The 22,396-nt window shown below is 52.0% G+C and overlaps 2 protein-coding genes across 3 annotated transcripts in view; one reads left to right on the forward strand and one right to left on the reverse strand.

Moving 5' to 3' along the window:
• Positions 1–22,396, reverse strand: part of ASTN2 (astrotactin 2) — a 318,226-nt gene that overhangs the window by 99,844 nt on the left and 195,986 nt on the right. For both annotated transcript variants that reach the window (XM_066201587.1, XM_066201588.1), the window contains exons 14-16: positions 15,989–16,113; positions 15,527–15,631; positions 13,920–14,099 (exon numbers count right to left, since the gene is read on the reverse strand). In XM_066201587.1, coding sequence (XP_066057684.1) covers positions 13,920–14,099; positions 15,527–15,631; positions 15,989–16,113 — 410 coding nt within the window. The remainder of the gene's footprint in view (positions 1–13,919; positions 14,100–15,526; positions 15,632–15,988; positions 16,114–22,396) is intronic.
• TRIM32 (tripartite motif containing 32) lies at positions 1,594–8,350 on the forward strand. Its single transcript, XM_066201590.1, has 2 exons — positions 1,594–1,613; positions 3,474–8,350. The coding sequence occupies exon 2, from the start codon at positions 3,541–3,543 to the stop codon at positions 5,482–5,484; it is 1,944 nt and encodes a 647-aa protein (XP_066057687.1). The 5' UTR covers positions 1,594–1,613; positions 3,474–3,540; the 3' UTR covers positions 5,485–8,350.

Genomic DNA, 22,396 nt, shown 5'->3' on the forward strand with positions numbered 1-22,396 from the left:
CCAGTGGCCAAATCCCTGCCTCTGGCTACCGCTGCCAGGCTGCAATGTCTGCTCACAGCTGCAGCTGTACCCAAAAATACTCCTTTTTGTCCTGGAGTCCACGGGCTGCTCCAATGCACGGTGTGAAAGGAGAAACACACGTTTCCAATAGGTGATGCAAAACCCATTAAACACTCAGGAACCTGCTGGGGGAAGGGAAGAGGAAAGAAAAAGGGAAAAGGGGAGGGGGAAAGGGGAAGGGAATGGGGATGGAAAAAGGGAAAGGGAAGGGAAATGAGAAGGGAATGCAAGGCAAGGGAAATGAACAAGGCAAAGAAAGGGAAACAGTAGAGAAAGGAGAAGGGAAGGGAATGGGGAAAGGGGAGGTGAAGGGAAAAGGGAAGGAGAAGGGGAAAGGGAAGGGGCTGATCCCGCAGCAGCACTGGCTGATCGGGGAAAGGACAGTGAAAACTGCAAAGACGTTCCTGCTTCCCCTTTGTTACTTTCAACCTTTCCTTTCACAACGAGCAGCAGCAGAGGCCCGGCAGAGCGAGGTCAATCCCGCGGCCCCTTCCCTCCGCCACAGCCCCCCCATGCCGGTGTCGCGGTCCCCGCGGTGTCCCCCCCGGTGTCCCCCCATCTACCGCCAGCCGCGGCGCGCCCGGACTACATCTCCCGGCAGGCCCCGCGGGCGCGCCCACGTGACGCGCGGCGCGCGGCGCACGCCGGGAGCGGCGCGGCCCGGAGCGGCGGCAGGTGAGGAGCGCGCGCGCGGGGCGGCGGCGGCGGCGCCCCCTGCAGGGCGGGGCGGGCACGGCGGGACCCCCGGGCGGGCGGGCGGCGTGAGGGGACGGGATGGAGGGAACGGGAGGGGACGGAATGGAGAGGACGGATTGGCACGGAGGGAATAGAAGGGAGCTAGAGGGCCGCGCCCTGCGGGGTGTGCCGCGCTGAGCGAGGGTACCGCCTGGCTCGGTCCCCCCGGTACCGGCGCGGCGGCCGAGGCAGAGCGGCTCGTAGCGGGCCCCGCTGCCATTGACCCCGCGGCCGGACGGGGCTCAGGGCGGGTGCTTTGTGCGGACACGGTGGTCACACACCAGCACAGGTCACTCCATGGCTGCCCCATCCCTGCCATGCCCAAGACCGGGCTGGACGGGCTTCGAGCAGCCCGGCCTGGTGGAACGTGTTCCCCCTGCCCATGGCAGGGGGTGGAATTAGGTCATCGTTAAGGTCCTTCCAACCCAAACCCTTGGATTTTTCAGTGAAACACCCCCCAAACCCAGGGGTTGTCCTGCCGGTTTTGTTGTTGTGGCAGCTCCTGTCAGCGGCGCTTATTTTGCAGCATTTCCCCATTATTTTCCCTCGTTAATGACACGAGCTCTGAATTACAAGTGAAGCCGGTGTTCTCACCGCAGACACTCACTAAAAACTACCGGGTGACAAGAGAAACCACGGCAGGAAATTTCTTCTGAATGTAAGGAAACCAAACTCGCATAATTCACGGTTTTATGGCTTGATCCTCAGCTGAGGCTTTCTGTAATACCCTGCTCTGCGTCAGAGGAGCTGCCCCGGGAGGGACCGACACGCAAGAACAACCCGCTGTTAAGGAAACTTCCACGGAGGCACAGCTGAGTGTGAGAGGGAGATAAAAGGAAAAAAAAATAATGTCCCATTACTGAGGGCATGCTGACATTCCGATAAAGGGGGTTATGTATGAAAAGAATGTCATACAAATCAGCTCTCCAAAAGCCCAGCCTGACTTAAAATCCCATCCACTGTTGTTCTTTAATGAAAATACTTGTTTTAAAGGTAGCTTTTAATGTAACTCTCAGTACCTGGTGCCTGTGCTGCTCCTGCATCCTTCCCTAAGCAAATCTTTTGACGTGTTACCAAGGGAAGTAAGAATAATGAACCTGGTATCCTGTGTTTCATTTTTAAAAATCATTTTAAATCACAGGTTTTTCCTCCCTCAGAGGAAGGGTTCTGTTCTCCATGGCAGTGCCCAGGTTTCTGCTTCCGCAGGGCCAGGGCTGTGATACTCAACCTGCCACTGTCGAGCTGATCCCAGCACGGTGCCTGGAGATTCTGCCACAACACTGAATCCCTTCCTGAAATATGGGCTTTAAAGGACTCTGAACTGCAACTGACAAATTAAAATTAGGGGGCTTTTTTTTTCTTTTCTGTATGAGCATAAAGAACTTCTCTTCCTTGCAGTTGTTTTTTTCTGCACAGGAACACACAGCAAACTGAAATCCACAGCCTCTTTCCCAAGGAGGATGGAGGCAGACCCAGCAGGGAAGTGAGGATGCTGTGTGCATGCAGCCATTTCTCAGAGAGAGCTGTGTGTTCACATCCCTCTGCCACTCTCTCTTCATTTCAAAGACTAACTACTTCCTTGTCCTCCTCCTCTTCCCTAGAAGAAAGGTTTTCTTCCCTATTTTTTAGTGGCTAAGCAGTACAATAGCAAAGGATTTGAAACCCAGTCTAGTGAATAATAACTTAATGATGTGAGCCCTGTTCTGTTCCTTTTGAATGGATGGCTGCTTTGGCAGGAGAGCTGCTGGGATCTGCTCCCTGCTGGGAGGGATGTGAGGGTGGAGAAACCTGGATTGAAGCTGAACAGCAACCAGAGTGGTGTAAAACTGAACCAGGGGATGAGAACGAGGTCAACGCTGCGAGATTGTGAAACGAGGAGAAATTAAATGCAGTTAAAGCTGAGTTCAGGAGCTAATAGTGAACACCGGGAGTATGTTTGGAGTTGTCTGTTAACTCCATTATTGCTAATACCTGCCTGAGCTGTGTTTAATTGGCATAAAGCGTGCTGCAGCATGGCAGAGGTTACTGAGCTGCACTGGCATCAAACCTTCTCTGTGTGTTTTCAGCGTGCACAGTCACCCCCAGAAGGAGTGGAAACCGAAAGAGCATTCCTGCTACTTTCACTTCCTGGCAAATGTATGAAACCTTGAAAATGTGTTTTGGCTCTCTAGCAAAGCAGAGTGAACCAAGCACATTTATTTTGTTGGTATCTGATGTCACATATGAATGCAGGTCTCCAGAGGTGATCTATTAATGTCCTAAAGCATCACACCATCTGGTTCCTCCTTTGATGCACAACATTTTGAATGCCTGGTTTAATCTCGCTGGGTTTCAGTAAATTATGTAAACTCAGAGGCTTGGCAGCAGGAGATGGGCACCATGAGGAGATGATTCAGTCATCAATATCTACTGGCCTTCCATATTGGTGCCATTACACTTTTTTCAGTGCTACTTTACAAATTTTGGAAGTGAATAATTCATCGCACTGGGAGCTGCAAGTTAGTTTTGAAATTTGCCCACTCTGAGATTAGCTATGACTAATCCATCCTTCCCAGCATGGAAAAGCTAACTGGGTTTCTTTTTCTGCAGGGTTAGGCGATAAGTCAGAAATAAATTGCACGTATACATAACTGCTGGTGGTGACATAAATCACATTTCCCTTTTTTCTTTCTGGACAGAATCGGAGCACCTTGGAATAGATGTGAGCACCAGGCACTGTGCTGGATAAAGCTGCCTGGGAACACCATGGCTGCCGCCCCTTGTCTCAACTCGGATGCGCTGCGAGAAGTCCTGGAGTGCCCCATCTGCATGGAGTCCTTCACCGAGGAGCACCTGAGGCCCAAGCTCCTGCACTGCGGGCACACCATCTGCAAGCAGTGCCTGGAGAAGCTCCTGGCCAACAGCATCAACGGGATCCGGTGCCCCTTCTGCAGCAAGATCACGCGGATCACCAGCTTGGCTCAGCTCACTGACAACCTCACCGTGCTGAAGATCATTGACACAGCCGGCCTGGGGGAAGTGGTGGGACTGCTCATGTGCAAGGTCTGCGGGAGGAGGCTGCCAAGACACTTCTGCAAGAGCTGTAGCTTGCTTCTGTGCGAGCCCTGCAAGGAGGCTTCACACATGCCCCCAGGACACAGAGTCATTGCTATCAAAGAGGCTGCTGAGGAGCGTAGGAGGGAATTTGGGACGAGGCTTGCCAGGCTGCGGGAGCTCATGGGTGATCTTCAGAAGAGGAAAGCTGCTCTGGAGGATGTTTCAAGAGACCTGCAATCCAGATACAAAGCGGTGCTGCAGGAGTACAGCAAAGAGGAGCGCAAGATCCAGGAAGAACTGGCCAGGTCACGCAAGTTCTTCACCACCTCGTTGTCTGAAGTGGAGAAGATAAACAACCAGGTGATGGAGGAGCAAGCTTACCTGCTGAACTTAGCAGAAGTGCAGATAATGTCTCGCTGTGACTACTTCCTTGCCAAAATAAAGCAGGGGGATATAGCTCTCCTGGAGGAGGCAGCAGACGAGGAAGAACCAGAACTGACAAACAGTCTCCCGAGGGAGCTGACTCTGCAGGAGGTGGAGCTCCTTAAGGTGAGCCATGTGGGACCACTGCAGATCGGGCAGGTGGTGAAGAAGCCCCGGACCGTTAACGTGGAGGAGTCGCTCATGGAGCACGCAGCATCCTCCTTTGTGCCATTTAGGGAGCCTGACTTGGTGCAAGAGGAGCCCAGCTGTACCCCCCATTCCTCGCCAGCCAAGCCAAGGATACCTGAAGCAGCCGCAAGCATCCAGCAATGTTCCTTCATCAAGCGGATGGGCTCCAAGGGCAGCCTGCCAGGGATGTTCAACCTCCCCGTCAGCCTGCACGTCACCAGCCAGGGCGAGGTGCTCGTGGCCGACCGGGGCAACTTCCGAATCCAGGTTTTTACCCGCAAGGGCTTCCTGAAGGAGATCCGCCGGAGCCCCAGCGGCATCGACAGCTTCGTGCTGAGCTTCCTTGGGGCAGACTTGCCCAACCTGACGCCCCTTTCTGTCACCATGAACTGCCACGGGCTGATCGGCGTGACGGACAGCTACGACAACTCGGTCAAGGTGTACACCATGGACGGGCACTGCGTGGCGTGTCACCGCAGCCAGCTCAGCAAGCCCTGGGGCATCGCCGCGCTGCCCTCGGGGCAGTTCGTCGTCACCGACGTGGAAGGGGGGAAGCTCTGGTGCTTCACCGTGGACCGTGGCGTGGGCGTGGTGAAGTACAGCTGCCTGTGCAGTGCCGTGCGCCCCAAGTTTGTCACCTGCGACGCCGAAGGGACCATTTACTTCACTCAGGGGCTGGGGCTCAACCTGGAGAACCGGCAGTACGAGCACCATTTGGAAGGAGGCTTCTCCATCGGCTCCGTGGGCCCAGATGGGCAGCTGGGGCGCCAGATCAGCCATTTCTTCTCCGAGAATGAGGATTTCAGGTGCATTGCTGGGATGTGCGTTGATTCCAGGGGAGACCTGATCGTTGCTGACAGCAGTCGTAAGGAAATCCTGCATTTTCCTAAAGGAGGTGGCTACAACATCTTAATCCGGGAGGGACTCACCTGCCCGGTGGGCATTGCCATTACTCCCAAAGGGCAGCTGCTGGTGCTGGACTGTTGGGATCATTGCATTAAGATCTACAGTTACCACCTGAGAAGATACTCCACCCCTTAAAGGCTTGGTTGCAAGCAAAGCCTGTCTTGGCAGTGGAGATTCTTGCAGCCTCCTTGCAATCCGACGGGAACCAGTGTCAAGCCTTCAGGAAGATTGTGCCATAACTGAAGGGGATTTGGCATAGAGGTCATCATGTTCTGCGTTTAGAAACAAAATAGCTTTTGTGGTGGTGGTGGTCTGCTTTTTCTTCTTCCTTTTTATATAAAATCCATACAAATAAGAACAAACGTGGCGGAAAGGATCATCCATCCTTTGCAGTCTTGGTTCCTGTGACTGGTCACTTCATAAACCCCTTCACCTCCTTATGCCACATCTCGTACACTTCCAGCTTCAACCATTGTGTCTTTCTTTGTGCCATAAACACTGACTGACTGCTCTAAATCGCCTTCCCTTAGAGAACTAGCCGAGGCAATCCTGTGGTACTTGCAGGGAACTGGATAGCAGTTGTCTGGGCAACTCCTAGAGAGAGCAATTTGTGCTTGCAGCACTGCATAAAACGAAATGGCCTCTTCAACTGCACAGAGATGAAGCTTTGCTTCCACCCTGACGAGGCAGGGTTGTCTCTCCCATTTTTCTGGTGTTTCAGGAGATTGCCCTGTCGTGCCATTTGTGAATTGTGTCTGTTCCATGTGAAGTGAGTACTGTGCAATTGTGGGAGACCGAGCTGAGCCAGAAAATTGCCCTCTTTATTTCTGAGTTGTAAGAAGACAGGGGTTTTATTACTAATCAGAGTTTTGCTAGATAGAATGGGATAAAAAGGGAGGGGGCTGGAGGAAAAAAAAATAAAGAGGGGAAACCTAGGGTTGCTATTTACTGTTGTTTTATTATTAAATGTATCCTGGAAACTGTCTTTGGAAGGCCTATCTGGTATCTAAAACTTCCTGGGGAAGGGGGAAGAGCTGGGGGAGTAAGATTGGGAGATTGTAGGAAATGAGATTAAATGCGATGTATTGTATGTTCACCTGCACTTCACTACTCTGCATTCCAGAGCACTGTATTTAGCAATAGGTTTCCACTCATCTGCACCTCCTCTGTGCAAGTTACTCACTTCTGAGATAAGGATGGGCAGGGGGGACTATTTCTGTTTTTTTTAAGACTTGGAAACACATCCATTGGTGCATTACCTTTTTTTCCCTTGCACAGCAAAACACTGCATTCCTCAGATTTTTTTTTTTTTTTTTTTTTTTGTAATTCTCTTTTCCACGACACCAGCAGGCACCAGAGTTGCTGCTCATCAAGGCTTTGGGCCAAATGAAGCACAAAACTGCAGCTGTGTGAACCAAGGCCCCCACAGCGCTGCTCTCCTGGCTGATAAATGTGTTCCTCAGTGTGGTGCTGCTCGCCCAGAATAGTTTATTGAAGGAAAGATGCATTTAAATAGGGCACAGTGGTAGCATGTTAATCTGCCACAGATAATAGTTACACTGCAGTGCATTTATTTGTTGCCATCAACAACGTAGTTGCAAATTTGGGGCCACGACAGACAATATAAAAGCTGATTTTATGGTGGCTGCCATGCTCCAGCAAATTGTTTGCTACTTGTCCTACAACATGTTTGCAACAGGTGATTTTTTTTTTCTTTTAAGCCCATATACTTTTCCCTGCTGAAACAGCAAAGAGAAACAGGTTGGTGAGCTGCTGCTGCTCTAGCTGGATGTTTGGCAGTTAAAGGGATTGCAGAATTAGCGCTGGAAGCAGATTTTGGTGGGATTTGGGGTTTTTTCCCCTCTCTTTGTTGTGCTCAGCCAATGCTGAAGGAGTGAGCACGCAAACACAGCTGTGGTGGAGCTGCCATCAGGGCAAATTCCAGTTTCTCCTGCTATAATGTGCTGGAAGTAGCTTGTGGAGAAGGGAGCTAAGACACGAGGGGGTTGATGGTGCTGAGGGGGCTCAGCTCCCCTGAGCTGCTCCGTGTGCTCGCCAAGGCTACAGCTTTTACTATTCACATTCTCTGCTGCTCTTTTTGGGTGGGAGGGGCAGTTGCCCAAGGCATGTGACAGCAATTTGAGGAGCCTTTCTCATCCTGAATGTGTGTTTTGGGGAGGTGATGGTGATTACTGGGCTGTGCTGCAGTTCATGACATTGTAACTGAAGGCATTTTTCCAATTTTATGACAACGGCAGTTCCTCTCCTTCTGGTTTCTTTTAAACATTTCTCCTGCTTCCAAGAACTGCACCACACAGGAGGCTACCATGGACCTGAATAATTAAAGCAATATTATCTATGATAATATGTACCTCTGTAATTTTCTGTTCCCGTGGTTTGTTTTCTTTTTGTTTTTGTTTTTTTTTGCAATAGACAGCACAACTACTAGCAATAACATTTCCTGGAGTGCTTGAAAAAATAAATAAAAAAGGAAAAAAATTAAAAGCTGGTTCAGTAAACCGAGCAGTTAGTTACTCCAGCCTGTTCTTGGTTACAAAGTTCAAAGAAAGTGAATGTCATCTGTTTCTCACTCAGAGAATTAAGAAAAATAACACCACCCTGTGAGGCACTGGTGGGCCAGGACACTGCAGTCGGCGCCTGGGGCTCTGTCTTGCCTGCAACTCTTCCAGTCTGGGGTTTCAGGGAGAAAAGGGAAAAAGAAGAACCTGCTGTCCCTCACCCAGGGTCTGCACATCCCCTGACAAAGCTCGACTGTGAGATGATTTTACAGAGCTCCTCTTGCCACGGTGCTCCCACACAGTGTCATGATCATCTGCCAAACGAGGTGAAATGGAGTAATTAAGGATTATGTTGAAATAGTTTGGCTCCTGCTCTCTATCTGGAGGAAGAGCTTGTCTGGTCATACGTATGTGTTTGGTTTTTAAAGATTGTGTAATAAAGGAAAAATTGATCCAATTAAAAGTGCATTGCGAACGGCTCATTTTCTTATTAAAACACTTAATCTTCTCCCCTCGGTGGCAGATTGGATTTTACAGCCAGTGGGGATTAGAGTAGAGCACAGTGACTGCGAGACCCTTTTTATGTGTCATGCTGCTGAGGATAAATCTGATCTTGGCAGGCTCGTGGAACTTTTCCTGACACTTCCCTACCCACCTTATAAACAAATGCTGTGGTTTTGTACCTTAACTCACACTGCCTCAAGGGCAGTGTCTTCCTTGGCACCTGATGTTTCAGAAGTCTGATTTGAGTTCACTGGCTCCGGGAGCTCAACGGGACGTGGGAGCCTGGCTGAAAACTCCATCCCGTGTCCCTGGCTCATCCATGGTCTGCAATGGGGACCTGTGGTGCAGCCAGGTGACTGGACACATCAGGAGCCATAGGCTCACATAGAAGACCTCAGATTTTGGTGCACTTACACTGTGAGGGTGTAAAACACCTGGGTTTCCTCTGTTTGTAGTTCCCCTCCTTGGAGGTGCCAGCTCGGGCTGTTCTTCTGATGTTGTACCGTGATTAAATTATTTCTAGACCAACACTCTGCCATGGGAGCTGAGCTGGTGAGGAAACCTGGTGTGACTGAGTGTGGGAGGTGTAGCTGTGGAGGTGCCTTGTCCCCAAGTCGGGTGGTACCAGAGGGGCTCCTGGGTGGTCAGCAGGGACATTTCCTCAGGAGGTACATCCACAGCACCTGCAGGTTCTCTCCTTGTCCAGCCACCTGGCTGATCTGGGTGAAGGATTTCATCACTTGGGCTCATCTCAGCTGTTTAAACAGGTATGACTTTCTGGTTTATCAAACATTATTCAGCCCTTGCAGAACAGCTGCCGTGTGGTGCTGTTAGACCTGCCCTGTAGCTTTATCACAGGTTTTGATTTCTTAGGGTAGAACAGCTGAGCCATGGACATTGTTCTGGGCAAAACCAGGAGCCAGGGAATGAAGGGATGAGCAGGACAGCCTGTTCCTCATCAAAGGGGGTAGAGCTACAAAAGTAAAAATAAAGCCAGATGCTTTGAGTTGTTCCTATTGTAGAGCTTAAGTGATTTTTCTGGGTCATTACTCAATGCGAGGATTTAAAGTTATTTCATTTTGCACAACTAATTACTCCACTTGCCTGGCAATTCTGGATTACAATCAGCAGTGCATAAGGTCATTTAGCAGACTTACTCACAGCACATGTTTTAGTCCAAACTAAATTTCATGGCAACCAGCTAGATTGTTTTTACCTCCTCCAAACAAAATGTTGAAATCTGTTGAAATTACAAATTTGTAATAATGACATAAACCAAGTAATTGAGAGTGTTAAAAGAGTGTTTAAAAGGTAATAGAGTAGTTTTACACAGAGACAGATCTCAAAACCAGGGAAATTCTGTGTTCTACTTCTGACCAAGCACATATAAGGGAAGCCCATTATATCCTTTAACAGCTGAAAAAGTAGCTTTGCAGCTTTCTTAATGCACCTGATTGCATCTAGGAAAGGAAAACTAAAGGTTCCTGTGGACTAGTTCAATCTTAATTGTGTTAATGGCAGTATCAGACCTGAAAGAAGACAAACAGAGCCTTGAAAGGACAGGAGGGAGCCACAGGCCTCACTCAGAGGAATATGGACTGCTATTTTAGGAGAGCTCCAGGCCCTATCCTTAATTTTATGAAGGAGATTTATGAATATCTCCTGTCAAAACTGCTGAGTTCACAAGAAAGAATGAAAGCTGTCACCTCTTACAGGTAAATGCAGTTCATGGAGTGTGGTCTGAGGGAAGAGAAGCAAGTACTGGGGAGGGCAGGGAGCAGAAAGGCTTAGGGAATGTGACAGGACCTGCCAGAACACAGCCCCTCCATGGACTATTCCCATAAATAATCAATTACTGAGAGGGAACATGAACATCTTTCCCATCTGCAGCAGCCACAGGCTGAGCTTGCTGAGCACTCAACGTGGCCAGGGAACCTCAGCCAAGGAAACTCTACCTAGAGATCATAGGAAATTCAAGAAATAACAAACATTTCCCTCACTGCAGACCTAAAGTAACCTTCCAGCTGGGCAGTGAAACCCTCTGGATATCCCCCACCCAGGCACATAGATCCTGAGCCCATCAGCATCCCTTCCTGCTTCCCAGCTGGGCTTCTCCAGTGGGAGTAAGCAAACTGGAATAGCTCTTGCAGAAATCTCAGATTTTGCACTCAGAGCAGCTCTTCCTCTTCCCTAAGCAAGCTCTCCTCTTCCTCACCAGCCAGAGCGAGGAACCACAGAGCAACCAGCTCTCTGATGAATTTTATCAGTGAATGAAGTGCTTCCCAGCAGGGGGATTTGCTGGATGCAGGGATCACTCTCTGAGCTGGGGTGACTCCCAGCTTCCACCTCCAGGTTTATTATTATTATGGTGTGGTGAGGAACAGCCCAGTTTTGGTCAGCTGTCCTGGCTGTGTCATCTCCCAACACCTCGTCCACCCCAACCTAGTGACTGTGGGGACAGAATGGAGAAAAAGAGGAAGGATGGATGCCATGGAGGCACAGCTCAGCAGCAGCCAGCAGGTTGTTACCCACCAGGGTGTTCTCCACACTGGTTTCTCCAGAAGTCCATGGCACCACTGTGACAAAGCTGTCTCCCTCCATCCTGCCAGGCCCAGCAGGAGCTGGCTGGGGACATCACGTTTGTCCCAGCTGCCAAATGAAGGTCCCCACACAACTGCTACCGACTTAATGAGGCGCCGTCAGCGTTAAGTGCTGGCTCTGCCGGGGAGGAAAAGCGATGTGGGCTCCCATGCCACAGATCAATGGCTGGGTCGATCTCAAGGTCCCTGCTTGGAGGCCACTCAATGTGTTAAAAGTATTGCTTGGCTGCACAGAGCCGGAGCAAGCAGCCCAAAAAAATGGGTTTTTAATCACTCTGCATGAAGTAAAATTGGAGTTTGCTTTGGTGTGCTCACGGAGTGAGGCTGTTCCTGTGAGGGAGCCCGGGGGATGCTCCCATGCCTGCCCTGAAGCAGCACAGTGCTCCATGTGCCACAGCCGTGCCACCGTCCCTGTCTGGCTCTCTCTTGCAGGACTCACTCCTGCAAATCCTTAGGAACAAGGGCAGGCTGCTCTCACCTCATTTCCCCCCACACTCTCCTCATCCACCTGCAGGAGGATGAAGGGAACACTTGTCACTCCTCCAGGCAGAGCAGGCTCTGTGCTGTCCCTGGCCAGAGGCGGATCCCGCTCCCTGCCTTGGCAGGAGGTAGAGCTCTGCAGATGCTGACCCACGTCACAGGTTCTGTGACAGCACTGGGGTGGCTCCAGCCCCGGCACGGAGCCAGCGCCTGCCCTGGCACCAGCAGCGTGAGCTTCTCTTCAAAACCATGTTTTCAATTAGGGCTCGAGGCGCAGATTGTGCCTTTATTGTTGGAGGCCTCCTCCTGAGGCCCGCCGTTTGATTTATGAAGTTGATTAAAATATTAAAATAATTTTGTGCGGTGCTGCAAAGAGCCCGTAATGGGCATTCTTCTCAAGAGTTGGTGCCGTTCCAATTAGCTTGAGACTCTCCTCTCTCGCTCCTCTTGTGACCTGTTTTGTCCACTAACAAATTACAGTTATTCTGGCCCTGCTTTTATATTTATTAGAGCTGATGCATATGTGTGCTCACTGAGCAGTTCAGAACGGGCTGGTGAGCAGCGGGGAGCCCGGCAGGCCAGAGCTGTTCTGAGTGGAGAAGGCATCCAGAACTGTCTAGCTGGAGCTATTTATTCTGATCTGCCTTATGTTGCTGGCAAAATGAGGGTAAATCAGTAGAGAAGTTGGGAATAAAATCCATCAACCATGAACAGCAAGCTCTTTCTCTTGGCTAACTGGGATTTCCCTGGGACAGCGCCCTGGGTTTCCCATGACACTTTCTCTGTCCACAAGTTGATCTCCCCAAGAGCCCTGAAAATCCTTAATGTCCTTCCAAGAGCATTTTCTGGCCATCAAAGAACTGAATACAACACTGGTCACCTCTGCATTGCCCACAGCCCCAAAATTCAATCTCACTGACCCCACCAGCTACCAAAGCCACAGATGGAGCCACGCACAAAACACAAGGTCAGGGCCAGCACCCAGTGCCCAAGTGCTGCACAATCAGGAGTAAAGGTTTATGTCCAGACATTACAGGCAACTCCACAGGGGTCCCTGGAGTACCATGAGTGCTTTGGTGCTTCACTGGCAGCGGGAAAGGATGCTCGGGATGCCCCACAAATGCCAGAGGAGCCAGGCACAGCTCCAGGAGTGGGGGCAGGACCCGGGTGGGGAGCGAGGGATCCACCTCAGCCGGCTGCATACCATGGACTAAAAAGGAAATTAGTCTGTCACTGAGGCACTGCTTTGCCTTCAGGACCTGTGCTACTGTGGGGCATTGTGGCTGAGCCCTGAGCCACTGCTGTCCCTGACATGGGGGAGGTGGGAGTGAAGGAATGGGAGATATTTCACCGTCTCCCCACACCGTGATCCAGAGCTGTTCACGTCCCCTCTGGCCCCAGCACTGTGGGCAATGCTTGTGCCAGGCCTGGTCTGCAGCGGCTACCTCTCGTTCCCACCTCTCATTCTCCTGAGAAAGCCTTCTCTGGGTTTGGTTTGGTCCCAGGTGATGGCATTGGGATCATGGGGCACTCGGGGGCTGCTCCCCACCAATGCATTTACCCCTGGATTGCAGGGAGTGCTCCTGAGTGATTAATACCATCATGAGTACATAAACAACCCACCTCCACGTGCCTTCTCCTGCTAAACAGGGGCATTGCTATGGCAAACTTCATTTATCACTATTTAAAATCCAAACAAATGAGCACAGGGTGTTATAAATACGCTTACAAGACGAGCTACGCTGGGAAAACGGAGAAGAAAATGAGCCAAGAGCAAGGGAGGTGGCGTGTGGGAGAACACCTCTTTACGCCGGGTTCCAGGGAGAGAGGCAGCTGTTGGCAGTGCCACCAGGGCAGGATTCAAGTGCCCTGAATGACCTCTGTCACCATCAGCCCTAAGGTGGGCTCTGTGATACACCACAGATGTTTTCTGAATAGAAAAATATCAGATCCAGGGCATATCCCCAACTCCCTGGAGGAGAGAGATGAATTGGCAAATGGAAGGCTACAGCGATAAGGCAGTTTTTATAAACATAACCTAATTGTATTACTTCAAAGTCCTGAAGTTTATTGCCCTGTTTAATGATGTGTCTCATTATTTATGGTGTAGCACAATGAGTCTGCTATTGATTTAATGCACTTCCTTAAAGACTGTCATTGTCACAAGCAATAAAACAAAGCCATTCAGAGACAGCTCATTTATGTCACATCTCCATCAGCTGACCCCAGGAACACGAGGGCCACCGTGGGGAAGGGGGTCACCCTGGGCAAGGATGGAGCCAGAGTGTGGAAGATGAAGAGCAGGAACAGGCAGAGCGGCTCAGGGATGTTGCCAATGACATGTGACACCCAACACTGGGCACTCAGTTTGGGACAAGCCTCCTGCCTGAGCCCAACCAGTATGGGAAAGGATGGAAACCAGCCCACGACACCTGATGTTTCTGCCCCTTGCCCATTCCCTCCTCACCTTTCTGGTACTGGAGCCAGAGCTGCTGCTGGACCTTCTTGCTGGGGAAGTGGATGGTGCAGCTGAACTCGGAGCCGTACAGTGCCTCGGCAATGTAGTGGGAGCCAAACTGTTGGATGAAGGAGAGCAGCTCCTCCCGGCTGCTGTCCTTGTTCAGGATCTTCAGGATGTTTGCAAAGCCTGTGGGAGGGAGGCAGGGCGTGGGCAGGTCAGCCAGGCAGGGGAAGGAGCCCCAGAGGTTCCCTGCTCCGGTCATACAAGGCCCCACAGGGGTGCGTTTCCTTCTCTTTTGCCTTCACCCAACCCTTTGGAATCCACAACCTGTTATTACCCTGGGTTGTGGCTCTGACTTCCTTCTATGATTCCTTTCCCTTAGAGATTTCTCAGATAATTTTACAGGGATGTGCATGTGAACACGTTTGCACACACACACACACACACACACACACACACACTCTGTCCTTGCCAGCTCATCTGTTCTTCAGGCTGCTGGCACATCATTAACACTCTCCCCAGAGGATGCGCTTGGCCTTTGCTTGGCTGTACCCAAAACCAGAGATGTTCCATCCCTAGTGCAAACACCCAGCATGACTGGTAACTATTTTTAGGAAAGTTGGAGACAGCCCAGAGGGACGTACAGGGCTGGGCTGGGCTGGTGGCAGCTCCGTGGGTGTGCAAAGGTCAGAGCATCACTTGAGCAACATCCATACAGACAGCAGGGACCTCTGGCATGGGACAAGGACACGGACCCTGGCTGCTCTATGGAGGTGAAATATCCTGGAGACACTGGTGACTTCACAGCACTTCAGCATCACTAAGGGCTGGCTGAAAGCACCGTTTTGGTTCAGTGGTGGAACGGAAAACATACTGCAAGAAAATACGTCATAACTGTCACCAAAATGAGATTATCTGGCTTGTTGGTTGGTTGGTTTATTGAAATAGAAGGCTGTTTTAATAAAAAAGCCAGAGGAATTCATTTTGAACTGAACCCACGTATTTTTTTTCAGCTCCGAACAGGTTATTTCATTTTGGGGCTGTGCAGCCTGTTAGCACTAAATCTTTTTTTTTTTCTTTCTCTCTGCATTTAAAAACTCGTTGATTTTTAAATAAAAAAATGCTATTTTGAAATGAAAAGGCAAAACATTTCAGGTCGCAACAAAATGTTTCGGCATTTCTGAAACAAAATGTGTAGCTATAAAAACGTGGCAGTGAAATGTTTTGACATTTGCAGGATCCTCCCACCCACCCCTTCTTCATCTGTGACTCCCTGCTTTATATGACCTGCTTTTCCAAGTGCTTTGATTCCTTTTGAAACCATCTTTTTTAAGGGACTGGCTGGTTTGGGTACACATAAACAGCCACCCCAAAACAAATCCTTCCTGTTCGTTGCTTACTGGCTTCCTCTTGGCTTTGACCTCACCTCTTGCTGCACAAACTCCCTGCCTCAGTTTCCCCCCTGTAAAAAAAGAAGGCAAATCTCCCTGCCTCCTTCTGCAGCAGCGCTGGGAACAGAGCACGGAGGTGGGAAATGTCGGTGGGATGCTTGGGGCAGAAAACCACCACCCACCCGTGCAGACACACACCTCCCTGCCCCCGGAATCCCTCACCTGAAGAGAGTGTGATGGAACTGAGCTTCACCCTGTAGAGGTTGCTCCTGACCCGCCAGTGCTGTACCATGGGGTACCCCATGGCCTCGTCATACTTGATGTCCCCTGAAAAGAAAAAGCAGGTGGGTGACACTGCTGGCCATGCTCAATGCTTAATTCTCCCACCTTGCTCCATGTTGCAGGGGAGAGAAATGGGGTGGTGGAAGGGCTGGAAACTTCAGTGGTGACGCTGTGGGGTCCCTGGACTGCCGGCAGGACCAACATTGGGATGGCTGTGACTACCAGGGGCTCACAGGGATGGAGATGATGCTGGGATGGACTCATACATCCCTCAGATTATTTCTGCCCCAGGCACGTAGGAAGGATGGCACAAAGGGGGTGATGATGCCCCTCGGGAACCACACTGGGATGGGAGAAGAGGTTGTTCCTCCTGTGTGACCCTGAACCGGGGGCAGCTCGTACCTGTGAGGAGCTGGAGATCAGGAAGGGGCTCTGAGAGGACACCACGGCACTGCTCCTCCACGGGCAGTGGGATCACCAGGAGGCCATCAGCCAGCTGGGGGAAGTCCTTGATGAAGTTATTCTCCCTGCAGAGAGAAAAAGACAACTGCAAAGCAACGATGCAGGGCACGGCCGGGCAGCGGGGCTGAGCCGCCCTGGTGGCACGGGGACAGGCGGCTCAGGAGGGCAGGGGACATCTCCTCCAGCAGGAGCCCTGCCAGGGGATGGGGTTTGCAGCCTCCCCACCAGGCAGCCCTGGCTGTGCAGCCCTCTGAGGTGATGCCTAATGAGCTCCCCAGGGACCACAGCTCCATTAGCGCTCCAGAAATATGGAACTGCTCTCAGCCTGGGGGACCCGGACACTGGGTTTGGCCCAGATTTTCGAAGTGGGCCCCTGGAGAGGGGGCAAGGAAAAAGGAATGGCTGCTACACCCCAAAACTGCCCCTTTTCCACACCTGCAGCACCTTCATGTCGACAGTGACCAAGCTCTGCTGGGGCTCCCCAGGCAGCATCATCACCCCCACAGTTTTCACCCCACCTCCCCAGCGAGTCGCTCTCCAAAAGGCAGAAAAAACACATTTTACAGACAGACACAAAAAAACCCCACTCTCGTGTACAGCTCACAGTGCAATTTTACCACACATGCAGGATCTTTTCTAACCTTGGCAGGTATAACATTGTATAATAGGCCCCTAATGAATTGTTTCTAGAACAACGGTAGCAGGGAAATTATTTGAAATGGTGAACAGACAGGTCTCTGGGAGACGAGCCTCCCCCGGTAAGCGAAATGCCTCGCGCCTGCGCCGAGGAAACAGGAGGGGGGATTTTAAATATTGATCTTAGAGCCAAAATATAGGCCAGGAGGCTTCGCAGCCTCCGGGTGCGGAGACAAAAGGGCAGCAGAGCAGAAGAAAGGGAGGTTCCTGTAAAATCAGGTCAGCCCCAGGAGCTTGGGGGAGGTTCAGACTGGCACCGCTTGCCCCAGCTGCATTTTTTGTAATATATTTTCCTTTAAACAGCTGCTGATTTCACTCACCTACCCTGGTTTTACCCCTTGTAGCCTGTCCCTGGGGGGATGATCCACCATCCTGTGGTCATCTCACAACTGGGGACATCCTGGACACCTCCATGGGTTCCGGCACAGCAAGATGCTGATTTCAGAGAGCACATCCCTGGGATCCTCCCATTGCTCTGGGGCAAAGATGTAGTCACTGCAACCTGTACCAGAGGTGAACAGGAAGCCATAGCCCTGTGCAACCAGCCTGGGGATGTTCCCAGCCCCAAGGCGGGAGAGGAGCACAGGGAGGAGCATCTGAAGGCAGGGACACATGAATGGGGCACAGGAAATGTTCAAGGCCAGACTGGATGGGCCTTTAAGCAAAATGGTCTAGTGGAAGGTGTCCCTTCCCACAGCAGGAAGGTTGAAACAAGAGCATCTTTAAGGTCCCTTCCAACCAAACCATTCCATGATTTCCCTGAGGCAGCCTGCCTCATGCTACACCCCCATTTCAGAGCCACCAGCACCTGACTGCCTCTCAGAAGCCTCACCTTCTGCACTGCCTCAGTGCAAAATAGCAAAAGTGCTTTATTTTTCTGAGGGCAAAATCCTCTCACTCACAGTGTGCTCACAAACCTCCGATTGATCCCACTGGGCACGGGATCCCCATGGTGGAGTGTTCTGCTGCTCTGAGCCCTTTGCTGTCACAGCAATTCCAAATGGGGAACTGCAATTACTGCCAGAGCTGGGAGCCATGTGGGTGGTGGGAAGCAGGGCTGCAAAATAAGGAAGTCGGTAGGGAACAGGGGAAGAAGGATGTTGGTGTCTCTGCTGCTCTGCCTCAGCAGAAAAGGGAAAACATTAGCACTGCCAAATCCCCAAGCCATGGGGAAGCGAGATGCTGCACTGGGAGAGCAGGATGCAGCTGCACTCAGCCTGCCTGCCATCCGGGAGCCTGGGGACTGTCCCTTTCCTGACAGGTCAGCTCCCCATCCTGCACCAGGATGAGCACACAGGCCAGGAGGGACACTACCTGCCCACCTCTGAGAAGAACAGGAGGGGATTCCCAGGAGGAGCTGGTGGAACCTTCCCAAGTGCTGTCCCACATGAGGAGACGGATGCCAGAAGCTCAGGTTCATCCAGCACCCTGCACCCTGACACCGGGCAGAGGAGACAGGGAGAGGCAGCATCTCCTCCTGCCCCCATTTGAGCCGTCTCAGAACACCCACCCTTGCCATGAGCCCGTAAAACAGCTGTCCCTGGGCATACCCCAGCTCATCCATGAGGCAGGACAGCCCCGAGGGCTGGTGGTCCGTGCCTGGGCAGCTCAGGAGGGAGAAGTTGAGGTATGAGGGGACCTGCACACAGCAGCTGCTGCTCAGAGCTGCTGCCTCTATGAGAAGGTATTTACTGAACAGCCACGTTCTGCAGGGTCTCTCTTGTTCATTTGTTCAACTGTTCCACACTCGAAAGGCCAAGGAAAAACAGGGGCAAGTGGAGCCAAGGAGTGGGCACATGCCCACGATGTGCTTTTCCATCATGGGAGGGAGCAGCAGTGCAAGGCAGGACTTCAGGAGCACTTCCATGATGCATTCTTGCTACCAAACCCTCCCTGCATCTCTTCCAGCTCTCCCCACCTCCAGGCCTCCAGGCTCCCTGCCATCCCAAGGCAGGGATGAGCCAAAGCCATGCAGGGGGAGCCTGCGCTGGGCAGAGGGTCTGGGCACAGCACAGTCCCTCTGCAGAGCCCTGAAGGGGCAGGATGGGGATGGGGACATGCCAGGCAGGGCACTCTGCTGCCCAGGGCACAGCATTCCATGGATTGGCAGCCGGCAGAGGGCTGCAACTCCTCTTCCACGGGGCCTTCTCAATAACCCTGTGGCTTGCACGCTGCTCACTGTGGAGGCACAATAAAGAGTTCCTGCCAGACTTTTTTGCGCTCTGGAAGCTGTGATCAAAGCCATGGGGCTCTTGCAAGGGGCAGGGACATGGAGGAGAGGAGAGATGTGACAGCATGCCCCTGCACATGTTGCCACACGTGCCTCCAGCTGGGACACGGCCGAGCCACCGGCACCTCTGCAGGGGCGCAGGGCCGGGTGTGGGGTTCATAGGGTTATCCCAGTGGGATCAGGTGGGATGCAGACAAACCTGCCAGCTCCACAACATCCTCCTGTGTCTCTTTTTCTGCCCCTGGCACCTCCCCAATGGAACAGCTGCCCAAGACTCACTGGAGCAGTGAGCACGCAGCTCTCTCCAGCGCCATGCACTTGGAATCCACTCCCCGGCACAGCGCTCTCCTGCTGGGGAGCTGAGCATCTCCCAAGGCATTTTGCAGATACTGAGTCATTACACGAGGAAATACAGCTTCTCCCAGCAGCATCTGACCCAGAGCACGTGCCTGCCTTGGAGGGAACTGATTCCATATAAATGGGTCTGATGCTGGGAAAGGTCAAATGGCCAAAGGCTTTAGCGAGCTCCGATACTGGCAGGGTGGGCTGAGGAGGAAGGCAGCTGCTAGATTAAACTGAGTTCAAAATTCTGGCTCTGATGGGCACTTGGTGCATCCTCAGTGGAGTCCTACAATGCACCCATTGCCTGGGATGACACAGACAACTGAGAGCATCTCCCACGTCTCGGGGTGCTGGTGGGGTGACAGCGATCATTAGCTGCTCAGGTACCAGGAGCAGGGCTCAGGCATCAAGAGCCTGTTGTGCCACTGTTCTCCTGTCCTCCTGAAACCAGAAACACAAACCAGCCCTGTTTTCATGGACTGTGACCTTTAATACACAGCCAAGGTCATGCAGCAGGGCTGTGGTGCAGCGCTGGGCTGCATTGCTGTGCTCTGCAGCACTGGCAGCAGCTCACACAGCCCATGGGAAGCCTCCAGAGTATCCCAGGGCAAAATGGGCTTTGTGGGGAGGAGAGACAATGCAGGCTTTGGGGAGGAACTGGAGTGCTCTGGTCTTCCAGGACTGGGCCGTGGCTGCTGGATTCTGCTCCATGGCACCATCCTGCTGGCCCTGGGGCACCATGTCCCCTTGCTGAGATGCTCAAAGCCAGAGCCAAGCTGGCAGTGGGATCCTGGCCTGCAGCAGAGAAAGCTCAGCTGGTGGCTGACACGCATTTCATTTTCCTGTTAGCAACACTGCTGGGTGAAGGAGCAGTTTCTCCTTAGCTCAGTCAGCTGTGGCTTCCTCCCTTGGCACTCTGCTCCCACAGGACGTGGCCTCGAGGATGGACTCTGCAAACCAACCCTTCCCTGCAGCTGTACAGCTCCCATTGCACATTCCAAGCACCAGCTGACATGGGGCTTCCTGCCTGCACCCAACACTGACAGCGGATGCACACCCTGCTTCACAGCACCTGGGCAAGTATATTCATTAAGGGGTAGATATATAAATATTATATAGAAAATGACCCCACAAGTGATTAGCTTATACCCTGAAGCGTGAGATTTAATTACCCTTATCTGAGCCAGCACAGCTACAAATGTTAATCACATTATCATCCAGCAAGCTTATGTTCAGCAAAGTGACTATTCCAGGGCCGCCCTTTCTGCTATGCAAGCCTGAGAGGACGCCTGCTCTGGCAAAGAATTAGTTATTAATCTTACTTCTTTCTGTCCCACAATGGCTCGGGGAGAACACGATGGATTTGAGGTTATTTAGTGCCAGTTTTTCACCCAAATTTCCCTTAGAGAAGCTGCCTGCTGGGGTGGCTGCAAGATCAGCAGAGCCCAGCCTGATGCAGGGACATTGAGAAATAGCTTCCTTTTAGCTTGTCATCACCAAAAAAAAAATGATCTGGAGTCACTGGGAAACAGAAAAGCGGGTGTCCTGTTGCCACAGCCACTTAGGAGAAGGTAAGCACACTGTAAATCTCCCCCAGCACGTCTCCATGACCTCAGGCACCGGTGAATTATAAAGGTTTAATGCAAACCCTGTGAAGCAGCAGTTACTTACTCCAAATTTACTGAGCATTAATTTCAGGGAGGCCCCACTCCTGTAGAACAAGGCAGGGTAAAAGAGGAGAGACCAGTCAGGTTTTGCCGGCTTCTGGAGTCCCCTCAGTTCCCCAGCTCTCAGCCTTAACTGCTGTTTGCAATGAAGTGTGGTTGGACCAGGCTGCAGGGAAAAAGGAGAGCACCAAGAGCATCCTTGCAGCAGCCCCTGATGCTGTGGGTAGGACCTGTCCCTGTGCTGCTCCTGTCCCTGTGCTGCTCATCCACGTCCCCAGCGAGTCCCACTTCAGTGCCAGCAATAAACAGCCTGACAATATCCAATAGCTGCCTTACCCCCTGGCTCGGGGAGAATTAGCATTTAAATTGAGGCGTTTCAGGAGGTAAATCACACCAGCGCTGGGGCATGGAAGCCCCGGAGCTCTTGGGCTGGTGTGAGGTGTCTGCATGGCTGCTGCTCAGCACCATCCCCTCCACACCCCCCAGACTGAGCCCCAAACCCTCCGTGGGGCTGGGAGCTCCTGTGCCCATTCCCATCAGGACTGTGCTCTGCCAGCACTGAATCGGATTTCCCCACAGAGCATCTCCAAATATCCCCCAAATACCACAGCCCTTCTCAGGGCCACGCAGGCCCAGCAACCCCCCAGAGCACTGAAGGAAACTCAGCCAGTGGTGCCCACCACTGTGGCACTGAGAGTGAACATGAGGTTCATGATTCACCATCATGGAGAAAAAGTGCATCCTCTCCTGAAGCCATTTCTACAGGGAACACAAAGGAATTTGCTTGAGAGGAGAGAGGGAAAAGCTGTGAGCAACATTCAGAAACCCCCGTGGCTGGAGAAAAGCAAATCATGGGATCACAGATCTGTGATTCCAACAGGTTGGAATGGACTTTAAATCCCATCTCATTCCACCCCCTGCCATGGACAGGGACACCTTCCACTGTCCCAGGTTTATTCAAGCCCCATCCAGACTGGCCTTGGACACTGCCAGGGATCCAGGGGCAGCTTCTCTGGGCACCCTGTGCCAGGGCCTGCCCACCCTCACAGTGGTTCAGCAGCCTTGTCCTGAGCTTAGAGCCAGGTATCAGGGCCACCATGACACATCTGGGCTGTGTGCCATCCCTCCATGAGTGGAAGGCCTGGGGAATCCCCAACACCTTGGGTGGAGAGAAATCTGCCCATCTGCAAGGGGCTGGAGCTGCTCAGAGTCTGCCAGGAGGATCCATGTCTTGCTCCATCTCTCTGCTCTTCAAGGTGTCTCCCTCCATTAGCTTTGTCATCACTGACAGCCAAAGGCTCTGACCTTGTCAGCTCCCATAAGTTCAGCGGCTTCCAGCTCTTTTACTATTTGATGGAGAAGACGACAGACAGATCTGCTGGAGCAGCTCATGGAGCTCCTGCCCACCAGGCT

This window comes from Chamaea fasciata, unplaced genomic scaffold (assembly GCF_029207755.1).
Source record: "Chamaea fasciata isolate MVZ Bird 193981 ecotype frontalis unplaced genomic scaffold, bChaFas1.0.hap1 SCAF_20, whole genome shotgun sequence".
Classification (NCBI taxonomy): Eukaryota; Metazoa; Chordata; class Aves; order Passeriformes; family Sylviidae; genus Chamaea; species Chamaea fasciata.